This window comes from Anabas testudineus, chromosome 11 (genome assembly GCF_900324465.2).
Source record: "Anabas testudineus chromosome 11, fAnaTes1.2, whole genome shotgun sequence".
Taxonomy (NCBI): domain Eukaryota; kingdom Metazoa; phylum Chordata; class Actinopteri; order Anabantiformes; family Anabantidae; genus Anabas; species Anabas testudineus.
Window position 1 is genome coordinate 18,047,962 of NC_046620.1, and position 15,188 is coordinate 18,063,149.

The window sequence follows — 15,188 nt, forward strand, 5'->3', positions numbered from 1 at the left end:
TTACTCTGCGCATTCCTCCAGCCTGCCGCTGTCTGAACCGAACTGATCCGAGGCGAGGCGCTTCCACCGCTGAGGATTTATGTGGGCGCACAGCGGGAGTGAAATGTGACGTTGGGGAGAGTGGAGAGTTTTCTGGAGAGTTTAGCACACTTAAGAAATAATAAGAGAAGCATGATGAATATAGGCAACATTTTAACAGCTTAGCTGCTCCATTAAATATTGATGTATTTATTAATGATACTAACATTTTTTTTCTGAAGCTTCCTGTTTCAAAGAGTCCCTCCAAACTTTTCTATTCCCTGCTGAATTTAATTTCTCATTGCATTTCTCATTATGTTCACCAATTCCGCAATAATACTAATATTAATCACACCTACAGGCCTTTTTCATGGCAACTTGCTTTGAATGGTGCACCACCGCCGTGTCGAGCTCAAGCCCCCCTCCCCTCCCAGCGACATCGACAATAACAACAACACATGATGAGGAGAAGTTGAACCTACAGTGTGCGCTCCGCCGGTGCTGCCACTCTCTGTGCGCCAGTCCGCTGATGCAGGCTTTCAGTGCCTTCTCCTGCAGCATGCAGGACGACGGGCTGGACGTGTAGAAATCCAGCATCTGCCCGGGACTCACGGCGAGCACGTCCATGCAGTCAAACATGATGACGGCGCGTCGTCCAACTAGTCGCGAGCGTTGTGGACAAAAATCGCCGGCATAAGCGCACATAACTCCATCAAACTCCGCTGCCCCCCTCCTCCTTCTCCCCCTCCTCTCCTTCCACTCCTTTTGTTTCTACTTCTTCTTCTTGACACGGCGGATTGCGCTCCTTCTTCGTCCCGCACCAGAATCACTGGAATCATGAATTATTTCAATGCTCCAGGGCTTCTTCCGAATGCTCATTTGCCATTTCTGTTTTTTTTTCTGTTGGCATCGTGTCCGCTCAGCGCGCAGCCACCGACTCTTCCAGCGAATCCCAGCGTCCCGGTTACCGACAGCAGGGAGAGCAGCTCCCGAACTGGACGATCTTTCTTTCCTAATATCAAAAAGATAACACGAGCGGCGTTTAAAAGCACACGTTCTGCTCTCAGTTGACGAATAGGTTTTTCTTCCCCTCCCGTGCAGCTCATTTCCAACTACTTTTGCCACAGAGAGTGAAAGATTGAATTGCCTAATATATGCGAGTGAACTTTGTATGAACCCTTTCGAGGCTGCTGACCTTCAAATGACCCAGGCGGCTGACATCACTGCAGCTCCGGAGCGTGGAACAAGGCGGCGAGAAAAGCAGGGAGAAAAATTGTGAAGATGCCTTTTCTCTTTCTTTCTCTCTTGGGGAAACACGAAGTATACGGCGGTCCCCAATTTTTTTTTAAAAACGAGACCTTTTTTATCTCAAGCTGAAGGAGTGTTCTGCGCTCTGATGGGTGTTATGTTTTTCTGCACAGTGAAAGGAAAATGTCCCATTCCACTCGAAAGAGATAAATGAGCACAACTACATCAGCACTGCTGATTTATTTAGTTATTAAACAGCAATATTTTACATAGAGTGAAGAATAAATAAGTCTGTAATCTGACTGATATTTGTTTTTGTAGCTCCGCCTGAGAACTTTATTTTGACATTTCTGAGGTTTCCTGTTTACCTTTTGATCTTTTTAAAAGTTAAAAATTAGTAATAAAGAGGTGTTTGAAGAGCTAAACTCGAGTATGACATAATTACACCTTTATGTAAATTCGTGTAATATTAATATGTTAAAGAACTCTTTAAAAATGTGTTTTTGCCATGATTTACTGTCCCAAGAAAAGTAAATGCACTGTTTGCAGTTTCCTGATTATCTGCATAAACTGCCTATGAAATGATGATTGATCTGATTTTCACCAAAGTCAAAAACACAGTCGTGATCTTTCATGTCCTTAATTGAACACACACACATTAAATATACAGAGTGATCAGTGAAACAGTGTTTTAACTGGTTAAACAACTTCGAGCAATCTCTTTCAGTAGCTGCATTAGACTTGCACAAGGTCCAGGAAGAACTTTGGATCAAACTTGTGTTTAATAAACACAGGAGAGATCGTAACTATTTGTCTTTTATCAGCTTAAAAATGCTATGTTTGTTGATATTTGTGACTTTGGTGAAGATCAGATCACATTTCATAATAACTAATTTATACAGAAAATTAGTAAACTGCAAACATTTTCTAATTGTATAATCATATGAAAACCTATTGATCTTGTTGTATTGTATTGACACTCAAGCTCATTCACAAGCAGCACTTGCTTGTGTGTCTGAAATAAAGCATAATAATAGTAATAATAACAATAGGACGAATAATAATAATAATAATAATAATATAAAAAAAAATAAGCATGTAAGACTGTTGATTAACAATTTAATGCTGTAAAAATGACATTCCTTCTTCCCAAAGACAAAGACCTGCATAGCTGCATAGCAGCTCTGCCATCGGTGTGTGAGTGTGTGTGTGCTTGTGTGTGCGAATGGGTGAATGAGACACAGTGTAAAGCGCTTTGAGTACCAGCTAGGTAGAAAAGCACTATATAAGTGCAGACCATTTACCATTTACCTCCAAAAACATGCAGTTAGATTAATTGTACCCCACCTCTTGTCAAATAACAGCTGGGATAGGATCCAGCACTCCAACAATCCTTTAGCAGATGAGATGAAGTAGTGAGGATGATTGATAAATGGATGATAAATTACATTTGAAAATTATGGTTTATATTAGTTTATACTCACATAATATTTACACAGTTTTATCAAATAACTGACCTAGGCTTTTCTTTCAATGGCCACACCTCCCCAAACTACCAAGGGCGTGAGCTCAGTCATAGCTATGGTTCTGGCTACATTCATATCATGATTATAGTAACCTTGCTGGACTGGTGACATCTTACATAGCTAGGTGTGTTTCTTCTCCTTTTGTGTGTATTCCAAACATGAGCAAAGATGTTACCTTTGTCTTGTTTTGTTTTTATTCAAAATATAATTGGTAAGAAGAAAAGTAAGACTAACATAGTAAGACATGATGACATTGTCAGAGTTAGAAATAATGGTTTTGATGGAAATGATTGATGATGTTTTTCCTTCTCCAAAAAAACAAACACAAAACTACATTTTGCAGTAATTACAGCCTGGTAGACCTCAGGCATTCTAGTTGTCATTTTCATAGCTTTCTTTTCTCAAGGTCCCTACCGTCCTGTACAAATCTCCTATTTTACCACCTCCAAAGCACCACCAGACCATCATGCTGCCTCCACCATCCTTGACTAAAGGTATTAAGCACTACTCTAGCATCTTTTCATTTGTTCTGCGTCTCACTATGTTCCTCTGTTTGATCCGAAGACCTCAACACCTTCTTACAGTCTTCCAGTGTTTAATGTCTGTGCTCTTTTGCCCATCTCAGTCTTTTCTTTATATTGGCCAGTCTGAGATACAGCCTTTTCTTTGCAATTCTGCCATAAAGTCCAGCATTCTGAAGTCTCCTCTTTAGTGTGATCCTGACACTGGTGTTTGATGTGTTCTATTTAGTGCAGTTGCCAGTTGAGAACCTGTAAGGTGTCTTTGCCTTAAACTACACACTTTCAGATATTTTTCCTCTTGCTTAGTTGTGCATCTGCTGTTGATACCTATTGAAACTGTAAACAAACAACTGCTGATGTTCAAGTTCTAAACTAACCTAAAGAATGCCATGCTCTGTTGTTTGCTCTATCAGCATAACTGTACACAGCTGAGCAACACAGTTACAAAAAAGTTTTCTCACTATCAATTAGTCTTATAAAATATTAACTTGAATTAGCAGCCATAACAGAGGAATGATGCAGAGGACTGACAATTGCTAATAACAGGCTCTTGTGCAAAAATTAAAATAAAATTGTTTGTGAATTGCATGAAAGTATGTTTTTATTTGGAAAACAAGGAAATTTGCGAGTGATCCCAAACTTTTGAGCAGCAGTATATATATTGTCATATATATCCTCTTAAGACTCGAGCTCCAATTTGATATGCATTTTTTATTTCTCTTTGCTATTTGGGCTTATTGGAACCTGAAGTATAAAAACTAAGGATCATCTTTTCACAAACAGTTTCAGGAAGACATCATATGCCTACAACAACAAATTATAACACATTCAAAACATTTTGCATTAAAAACTTGTAATGCTCTTCTCCTTACACGCTTATTTGTTAAAGGCTGTGTAACAGTTGCGGTCTGCTTGCACACACAAAAACCTAAAATGTGACACGCATGTGTACAACAGGTCCTAAGTGGAAATACCAACTTTTAATTGCTTGTTAAGTTTAAATTGATTGCTGTAAAGGCTTGGGGAACGTACAGTTACAGTTTAGTTCTTTCCAGCCTGCAAGGGACATAATTGCACCAAGATTAGATTTTCTCTTAATATAATGACAATATGTTCATTTGTGTAAATGTTGGAGAAATTGATATTAAAATATTAGTTAAATGTTGCCAGCCATTTTTGGTACCAAAATATTTCACCTTGGAGTACAGTCCACTTTCTGTTGCTACAGCAGCATTATTATTATTATTATTATTATTAATATTATTAACACTCACCACTTGATTAAGGTGGGAGGAAGATTATGGTATTACTTAATTTACCATTAAACAAATCGACGATCTTTCACAACCTTAATCAAAGTGCTTTTTGTTGCCTTTGGAGACAATCTACAATTATGTCACCTACAGAAACTTTATCACATTTGGAGTTTAGGAATGTAATTTTTAAGTGGCAGGGCTATAGTCACAGCTATTAACTTCCTGTCTCTTCTAGATTAAATCTTAAGATTTGACATAAGTTACGTTTTTTTTATCTAGTAAAAACAAACTCTGTTGTACTTTTAACAACTCCAGTGCAAAACCTACTTGGTTTAGTGTGATCAGGTTTTATGGAGGAAACGTGATTGGTTACAATCACACAAGTAATAACTAAGTTTATTTGAATATAATTATCATAAAATTGCATAAATGACCCTGTGATGTCATTAACTGCCCAGCTGCTCCATTAAACATTCAGCCACCTACATGCTGTGCACATTATGTTTATTATATCATGCCCTGGAGTATAGTAATCACAATACACAATGTATTATATGCTTAAGTGATTTCACATAATGACTTATGAGGACCACTACAGGTTGAATGTCATATTTCTTGTTTATCATGCCTGTGTCCAGTTAAGTTAAAAGATCAGAAACATTGCTGAGTGAATTTATTAATAGATTAACATTTTGCTTAAATTTGTCTCTTACAAAAAAATCCTTAAGCTGAAAAATAATCTGCCCCATGTTTCCCATCAGTGTAATGAAAGAATTAAAGCCTTTTAGCAGCCAGTGTATAAAACCTGCACCAATTCTACCTTATGGATCCGTCTAACAACCACATCGCTTTGACTTCAGTATTTAAGGAGTCACACATAACTGTCAAAAATGCACGTCTTTAATAAACTCATGGAAATTATATTAGCTGAAATTTTTAGTAAAGGTTCACCACTGACAAGGTTATAACTGGGGTCAGTTTAGTTCACCATAAGCCTAAGGTGAACTGTGGCCTCTTACTAACCTGCAATCCTGAGATATTCATTGAGGTTAAAAATACTTTTTTCCCTTTTTTCTCCAGTCCCCTCACCCCACCAGTCCTGGCAGTCCAAACAAGAGACACTGGTTTTGTTCTGCACTTCTTCGCATTCCATTTTGTTAGTGTGGCAACTGTTTCAGTCCACCACAGGACAACAACTGTTCAAAATGTTTCCAAACTGCTCTGTTGCAGAGAAAATATCTACATGTATAAAAAAATTACAAAAGAAAAAATTATATAACTATATTATTATTTGTCTTTAATTTTGTGAGGGTCTTGTGAAACTAGTATAGTTTATAATGTTTTGTGAGTCACATAAAATTAACTTATGTTAGCAGTTCTGTTATGTAACACTTCAGATTATTGTATGTAAAATATACAATGGAATTCTTCCCCTATATATACAGTACAGCATGTGCTGGTACATTCAGATATACTGGACATTAACAGACAAACATGTAGGTTCGGGGAAATAAGATGGGGAATTAGGGAGAAACTTATAGGGAACTTACACTGTGTTTTGATTAAACACTTTCAGATATTTTTCCTCTTGCTTAGTTGTGCATCTGCTGTTGATACCTATTGAAACTGTAAACAAACAACTGCTGATGTTCAAGTTCTAAACTAACCTAAAGAATGCCATGCTCTGTTGTTTGCTCTATCAGCATAACTGTACACAGCTGAGCAACACAGTTACAAAAAAGTTTTCTCACTATCAATTAGTCTTATAAAATATTAACTTGAATTAGCAGCCATAACAGAGGAATGATGCAGAGGACTGACAATTGCTAATAACAGGCTCAATTAAAATAACTTACACTGTGTTTTGATTAACCAGGTACAATTATAGTGGTACATTGCACAAACACTGACACTGTTAACTGGTCATGTAAGCGGTGACTCACTATAGTTTTTTATTTTGTTGTAGTTAAAAAAGATTTACTCAAACTTTATCAGAAATCACATCACGATTTTGCAATAGACTGTTGTCATACGCAGTGACAGGTCTTTGTTGTCATGGTAGCAGTAATAAGCGTGGTGTTAGGTTAGTTTTATTTACACAAACTCCATGATTGTGGTGAGCCACAAAAACGAATGGATTTATTAAAAATCTGATTTGACATGGTTTGAATTGTTGCCTCTGATTTCCTATGTTTTGTTGTCCATCCAATCCTACTCACCATAGAGATTTTGCTAGTTTTAACTGCCATTCTTCCCTTGTCCCATAATTGCCACACATATGGATAATCAGGGGCAAATCTATATTGTTGCAAGGGAGGGGCACTTGTAGCTCTGTAAAGCTGCGCAAACCACTAACATGGAAAATGTTTCCCTTGTTCAATGTCTCACTTTAGCATTATAGCATGCTAATATTTGCAACTTAGTGCTAAATGCAAAGTACAGCTAAGTAACAAAAGTCTGATGTATATAGCTGATCAAGTCACTTACTGTCCTTGAATGGCCCAGCCAATTCCCACAATGAAACAGACCCCACAGATCTGTGGAAAGACTTAAACATGACAGTTGCCAGACATGTTCTATCTAATCTGTTCGAGCTGGAGACGATCTGTCAGGATAAATAGGTTAAACTTCCCAAATTCAGGTGTGAGAAACTTTCCGCATGAGAGTTTGAAGCTGTAATTTCTGCCAAAAGTGCTACAAAACAGTACTGAATTAAAGTGCTCTGCTTTAAATTAATGCTCATTTTTTGTATTAGTTGCCATGGTTTTATGAAAACCAAATCTGAATCCATTTATTCATATTAGAGGGAAAACTGAAGGCCAAAATGCTGCAGCATCATGTAGAATTTAGATTTAGTTAAACTTTTTTGCAGGGCAGAACAAAATCATCCAGATAGGCCCGCTGCATTTGTTGCTTTAACGTAGAGTGTGTGTGTGAATACAGCCTTAGACTAGTGATATAGTTAGATGGAGTAAAGAAGGAGGTTCAAGAGGCAGAGCTGGCCTGAGCACAGCACACTGATCCCCGCAGAGCTCATGAATATTGCAGACAGCCTACAGCAGAGCTGAAACAGAAACCCTTGGACCCCCCCAACCCCTCACAGACACACACCAGCTGACCCCCTGCAGTTCAGCTGGTGTAACAGTAAGCCCTGGATACACACATATACACAACCCCAGTCAGCACAGGTAATGAATACACCTGAAAATCCACCTGTAATTAGAAGGTGATAATGAACCCATCCATCAAGATAAGCCGCTTTTTGGCATCAGTGCTCATGGCCACCGCTGCCAAAACTCACCAGGCTGTGACAATACACAGCGTAGCTGATCATTTAATAAGGCCGGGTAAAGCTTGACAGCTTTGAGGACGACACACATGCAGCGAGTGCTATTTCCACTCTGTACTGAGTCAACCACCTAATCTGCAGCTTCAGGTACACTTTTTGCATTTGCCCCTCTTCTCCACTAGAAACCTGTATTTCAGAGCATATTTATGAGTAGGAATAAATTTGGTGCTCAAAATTCATTGGTGGGTCACACCCTGTTTAAACAGCTATATTTAGTTACACTTGCAGTTAGCCTATTGGTAATTTAATTGAAGCTGCATGGCAGAAGCAAATATATTTTCCACTAGGGTTGTGTATCATGCCAAAGCATGCACTGGCATTTTGCCTTTGTGCGGCAACATGATACACAGACACTGAAGATTAGGCTTCATTTCTGTATGCATCATTAGTATAAATTTGTCACATTTAAACAGTAGGGAAGCATTCATGGACTTAAATACCTTCTTATTTAGGATATTTTATATTACATTTACATTATAATAATTAGTCTCATTAATAATGAAACACATAGTTATAAAAGCTTTAAAAAAGGTCTATTGTGTAGAACGTATCCAGCTTGCTGGATTTTTACAGCCTCACTTTAATGCACTATATTGCACTTCAACATAAAATGAACTTATGTTAGCAGTTCTGTTATGTAACACTTCAGATTACTGTATGTAAAATATACAATGGAATTCTTCCCCTTTTTGATCATTGCGGTTTCATGGACCCGAACAACTATGTGAGGTTGAAGTGTGTTAACAAATTATTACTATGACAGGAGCGTGAACATCAGATAAACATGCTACACAAAACCCTAAAAGAGGAAGAAAGAGCATTTCATGAAGTGCCCTTTTATTCTGGATGAGTCTGGATCCCTCATAAAAAGAGATGGTCGTCCTCTGTAGACCAACTAAGTAAAGCTGTGAGCCAGAAAAAGGCAGAGTGTGAACAAACACTTTATTCTGGAAATCACAAACCAAACAAACGCACTCATCACGTCATCTGATGTTTTTCTCCACAAAATATAGTCTATTTATTGCAGCAGGGCTGCATGTCCTCACTTCAACAAACAACAGCCTCCCAAAAGTTTGCGAAATGAGCACATGCTGTGCCTGCACAAAAAGTGAGAAAAGGCCCGTTTTCTCATCAGGAAAAGATAATGTGACAGATATACAAAAACAGGAAGTACTGACATTGAGATACTGGGGAAAGTTATAATGTGTAGGTCAAATGGAGTGTGTGTGGGAGGATTTAGCTTCAACTCCAACAAACTGAGCTGAACAAACTGAATTCACAAATAAAGAACATTTGTTGCAGTAATTATTTTTACTGTCAGTGCTCCTATTTAAAAATGAAAACTGAAACAGACAAAGTATTCTTCACTTACCTGTTTTACTTTGCAAGTATTTCATTATTACTCACATACAGTGAGACACTGGAAAAGTACAAACTGTTAGGAGCTTGCTACAATTAAAACAAATGAAAAAACATGTCTGAATGTCTTGTATATGCAGGCTTGTTGGGCCATGACCATGTGAAATATTATTATAAAAAAAAAAACAACAACTAATAACTAACACTTTGCTGTTACATTGGTTGAGGGACAAATACACTATACATAGAGGGGGATCCTAGATCATCATTTGATATTTTTCTTTAGAAAAAACTGTGGGTAAAACAAACAATACCAATAACATTTACAGTGTAAATCCTCTTTTGTATTGTTATTTTCTCAGGTGCTCAGGGAGTCAGCAGCTTATTTGCATTTGCCCCATTTTTCTCTTCACTTAGCTTCACCAAACGCAGATTCTGAGCTGTAGATGTTAATGTCAGATCTGTTAGTGTAAACTATGGTGATCTACATCTTCGGTGGCAATCAACTGAGTAACGTTTGAGTGAAAATTTGAAAAAAGTGTTGAATGTGAGCTCAGTTCTTCACTGGCACAAACATATCATGTTGGGTTACTGCCACAAACAGTCAGTCAGTGGACTACAGAAAACTGGACCACATAAATACCATTGGCAAAGTTTAGGGTTCCTGTAAAGAACCATATTTTGTAATATGAAATCAATATGTATATATACCTTGCACTGTTAAGTGCCTTGAGATGACGTCTGTTGTAAATTGGTGCTATACAAATAAAACAAAATTGAATTGAATTGAATACATAGTGGACACTATGTCTATAATTTATTGTTTAATCTACCGATTTTCTTCTGCAACTAAACAGGATGCTATTGGGGTCTTATACTTTTGGCATCATTTACACAGTAATTATGTTCCTGTAACATAATCTGAATCAACAGGATTTTAAACTGTCAAACATTCATCTACTGTATTAACAGTGATCAAGGGTGGGCAGGGCCCCCTGCATGACAAAAAGATGCATCTTTGGGGTGCTTTGAGGCTTTGAGGTTGTTCTGTCTATGGGTGGCTGTGGCTCAATACGTAGAACAGTTGTCTGCCAGCCATAGAATTGGTGGTTCAATTCCTGGCAAGATACTGTGCACTGCATAGCAGCTCTGCCATCGGTGTGTGTGTGCTTGTGTGCACAATGGGTGAATGAGATGCAGTGTAGCGCTTTGAGTACCAGTTAGGTAGAAAAGCACTATATAAGTGCAGACCATTTACATCACTAATCAGCAAATAACAAATAAACTTTACTTTAGAAAATAGTTAGTGTCATGCAGCAGTATATTCCATAGTGGTCCAGGAAACATATTTTCATCTCTCCCTGTCCCAGCATACCTCAAAACAGTGCAACAATTGATGCAAGATTTAGCCAACCTGAAGGTCATTAGCACAGACACATGGAAAATGTGTTAGGCAGAAGCATATTTGAAAAACATAGAGTGCAGCGCTAGAGCTGCTCCAGACCTCTTCCCTATGTTATGTATTTTTTACCCTTTTACTAAGGAAACAATGTTTTCACTCATAGAAGTATACATGTATGTTTACATTAGTACTGACTATCACCCTAATTGCAAGAACAATTCTAAATTTTTATCATATCTTCCTTTACTTTAGATTCAACTTTTTAATCATGGGCTGCCATTATCATGTCTTTGATTTTGCCTCGTATGCCTCATATTACACTCTGTAATCATAAAGCAATGCAATGGTAATATCCCATGTTTAGCAAATGTTTGCAAGCTTTGTAAAAAAAATAATGCTTCTTACAGGATGTTTTTTTCAGTATTAAAATATAACATATATATCATATACATATCACATAGTATAGAGATGATTAAGCACATTTGCTGGATGGGTACCTCTACTAGTGCAGACCTTTCTGAATGGGGAAGTGTGTAACACAGAAGCACCACAGGCACCAAATGTTTTAAAGGACTTGTTACTTCAGCCTTTTATACAAACTGAGGTCATTCTCTGTAATGGTAGATTTAATTGGATTTGATTAAACATTATTGTTATTGCACAGTCTGCGATCATGATGCTAATGTTGTTTAGCAAGTTTATGGTAAATCTTATTTAGGGTTAGCATCAAGCTAATTGTTAATAGCAAATTGTCATATTTATGATAGCTATGCTGACTGTGTCATGACTATATCAGCTGTCATTTACATTTGCATAATTTTCTCTCTGTATGGAAGCTTCCTTAAGTAAAAAAAAATACAAATGTTATAAATGGTATATAAATATTAATTACGCATCCGGCGTAAAAATTGCCAAAATAACCATGCGAATCATCAATAAGACTTTCATAACGGATCGGTCGAGGCCCAGGTTAACAACGACCGCCACCAATGCCGTTAACCTACAGGGTGCCAGTGGAAATTTGACTACTGTTGGTCGAAGAAAGAGGGGAGGGTGGTCATAGAGAGAAGGGAAAAGGCAGGAGCACAGGTTTGAGAATAGGAACTCATTGGCACAATGACAGGGAAAGGCAGAGAGCTGGCAGACATGATGGAGAGAAGGAAGGTAGATGTTCTGTGTGTGCAGGAGACAAGGTGGAAGGGCAGCAAGGCACGAAGTATTGGAGGAGGATACAAACTGTTCTACCATGGTGTGGATAGGAAGAGAAACGGGGTAGGAGTGATCCTGAAGGGAGTTTGAGGTCATAGAGAGTATCCTCAGAGGAGAGAGAGTTGTTGTGGGAGCAGACTTTAATGGGCATGTTGGTGAGGGCAACAGAGGTGATGAGGAGGTGATGGGCAGGTTTGGTGTGAAGGAAAGGGATCTGGAAGGACAGATGGTGGTGGACTTTGCTAAGAGGATGGAAATGGCTGTAGTCAACACTTACTTCCAGAAGAGAGAGGAACACAGAGTGACATACAAGAATGGAGGTAGGAGTACACAGGTGGACTACATCCTATGTAGACGAGGTCATTTGAGAGAAGTTAGTGACTGCAAGTGGTGGTAGGAGAGAGTGTAGCCAGATAGCACAGCATGGTGGTGTGTAAGATGACTCTGGAGGTCAGGAAGAAGAAGAGAGGGAAGACAGAAAAGAAGACCAAGTGGTGGAAGCTAAAGAATGAAGAAACTTGTGAGGAATTCAGGCAGAAGTTGAGACAGGTTCTGGGTGGTCAGGATGAGCTTCCAGATGAAACCACAGCAGAAGTTATCAGGGAAACAGGTAGGAAGGTGCTAGGTGTGTCATCTGGAAAGAGGAAAGAAGGTAAAGACACTTGGTGGTGGAATGAGGAAGTACAGGAATGCATCCAGAGGAAGAGGTTGGCTAGAAGGAGGTGGGATGTAGAAAGGACTGAGGAAAGTAGACAAGGAAGTGCAGCGTAGAGTGAAGAGGGAGGTGGCAGAGGCCAAACAGAAAGCTTACGATGAGCTGTATGACAGGTTAGACACAAAGGAAGGAGAGAAGGACTCGTACAGGCTAGCCAGACAGAGAGATAGAGATGGGAAGGATGTGCAACAGATAAGGGTGATTAAGGACAGAGATGGAAAGGTGCTAACAACCCAGGAGAGTGTGCAGAAAAGATGGAAGGAGTATTTTGAGGAGCTGATGAATGAGGAAAATGACAGGGAAAGAAGGGAGGAAGATGTGGATGTTGTGGAGCAGGAAGTAGCAGAGATTGGAAAGGATGAGGTTAGGAAGGCTCTGAAAAGGATGAAGAGTGGAAAGGCTGTTAGTCCGGATGACGTACCTGTGGAGGTGTGGAAGTGCTTAGGAGAGGCAGCAGTGGAGTTTCTAACCAGTTGGTTCAGTAGGATTCTAGTGTGTGAGAAGATGCCTGAGGAATGGAGGAGAAGCGTTCTGGTTCCGATCTTTAAGAACAAGGGTGACACACAGAACTGCAGCAACTACAGAGGAATAACGTTGATGAGCCACACAATGAAGCTGGGGGAAAGAGTAGTGGAAGCCAGGCTTAGGAAGAAGGTGGAGATTTGTGAGCAGCAGTATGGTCTCATGCCCCATAAGAGCACCACTGATTTTTGCTTTGAGAATGTAGTAGTAGAACATGTATATATATAGTTCAGGACATGTATAAGAGAAGTATGACGGGGGTGAGATGTGCTGTAGGTCAGACAGAGGAATTCAAGGTGGAGGTGGGACTACACCAAGGATCAGCTTTGAGTCCCTTCTTGGTTGCTATGCTGATGGACAGGCTGACAGATGAGGTCAGACAGGAATCTCCCTGGACAATGATGTTTGCGGATGACATTGAGATTTGCAGTGAGAGTGGAGAGCAGGTAGAGGAACAGCTAGAGAGGTGGAGGTTTGCTCTGGAAAGAAGAGGCATGAAGGTCAGTCGTAGTAAGACAGAATACATGTGTCTAAATGAGAGGGATCAAGGTAGAAGCGTAAGGTTACAGGGGGCTGAGGTGAAGAAGGTGCAGGAGTTTAAGTTCTTAGGGTCAACAGTTCAGTGTGATGGAGAGTGTGGAAAAGAGGTGAAGAGGCGAGTCCAGGCGGGTTGGAGCGGGTGGAGGAAAGTGACAGGAGAGTGTCAGTAAGACTCAAAGGAAAGGTGTACAAGACAGTGGTGAGACCAGCTCTGCTCTATGAGTTAGAGACGGCAGCAGTGAGAAAGAGACAAGAGGCTGAGATGGAGGTAGCAGAGATGAAGATGTTGAGGTTCTCCTTAGGAGTGACAAGGTTAGACAGAATAAGGAACAAGCACATCAGAGGGACGGCTCACGTTGCCTGCGTTAGCAACAAAGTCAGAGAGGCCAGAGTAAGATAGTTTGGACATGTGCAGAGGAGGGATAGTGATTATATTGGTAGAAGGATGTTGGAGATGGAGCTGCCAGGCAGGAGGGCAAGAGCATATTTGGATGTTATAACAGAGCTAGTGTGAGGGTAGAAGATGCCCATGATAGAGTTAGGTGGAAAAGGATGATTCGCTGTGGCGGCCCCTAATGGGAAAAGCCGAAAGAGAAGAAGAAGTTCTCTATGTAAAGTAGTTTTAATAGTTTTATGGGGATATGTTATATTAAAAATGTTAGAAAATAAAATGATTCTGTCCAAACTTTTGGCATAATAATGAATAATAGTAATAAATTAATAAAGATGATAGTAAAACACTACACAAAACAACTTATTCTCAAAACGCTGGTTACCTGCTAGCTCTCCACAACAGTGTGCAAATTGACTGCAGTTAAAATGCAGATATTTGTTCATCAAATCTGTAAACAAACCGAAAACCACATGCATAAATACACTACATTCATTTTACTGCTGTGTGGGAGACATGGATTTGCAGAGGTAATAAACCACCTCCACCACTCAGCTGCACAGTTAGAGACCGAAATGTGCTAAAGTAAAGTTATAAGCACAAGCCCCCCGTGGTCATGACAAGGCATTTCAAGTCAAGTGCACATTATTGTCTGTGCTGAACAAGACAATAGCTAATAAACATTGACTGTGAGAGCTAATTGTGATTGGTTAAAGTTGTGTACCACTGGCCAGAGATATAGGAGAGAGACCCATTACAAACTAGAAGGCAATAAAATGAGCTCATTTACTTCTAACTGTCTAAGTACATTCAGCAATGGGTCCCCTGCTGGAGATTTGGGTAGATGGAGAAGCAGTAATTACACTTCTGTCTAAGTGTCCTAATGTGACTGCCTCCATTGTTTACTTTTCTGTCTTCTTCAAAAACAATGGATGACGGATCATTTTCATTTCCAATCAAATATCTGGTTACATGTGTGTATTTGTGTGTCGCAACATGCATGTGCACAAGCGTGTGGGTGTATTTATTCTCCAATGTAATATAATCTTAAGATTAGTCTAACATAATTTCTTGGCTCACTCAGTGCAAAGGCTTTACTGGAAATTTGCTGGTGTGATAATCTGTGTTTAGT

At 39.3% G+C, this 15,188-nt stretch overlaps 1 protein-coding gene across 2 annotated transcripts in view; it reads right to left on the bottom strand.

Annotated features, from left to right (window-relative positions):
- LOC113154956 (retinoic acid receptor beta) overlaps nucleotides 1-15,188 on the bottom strand; it is a 161,177-nt gene that overhangs the window by 71,800 nt on the left and 74,189 nt on the right. The window contains exon 1 of one of the 2 annotated variants that reach the window (XM_026349403.1): nucleotides 501-1,125. The exons of the other annotated variant lie outside the window; for it this stretch is intronic. Coding sequence (XP_026205188.1) covers nucleotides 501-723 — 223 coding nt within the window. The 5' untranslated portion in view covers nucleotides 724-1,125. Of the gene's footprint in view, nucleotides 1-500; nucleotides 1,126-15,188 lie in introns of those variants that run through there. 2 annotated transcript variants of the gene reach the window in all.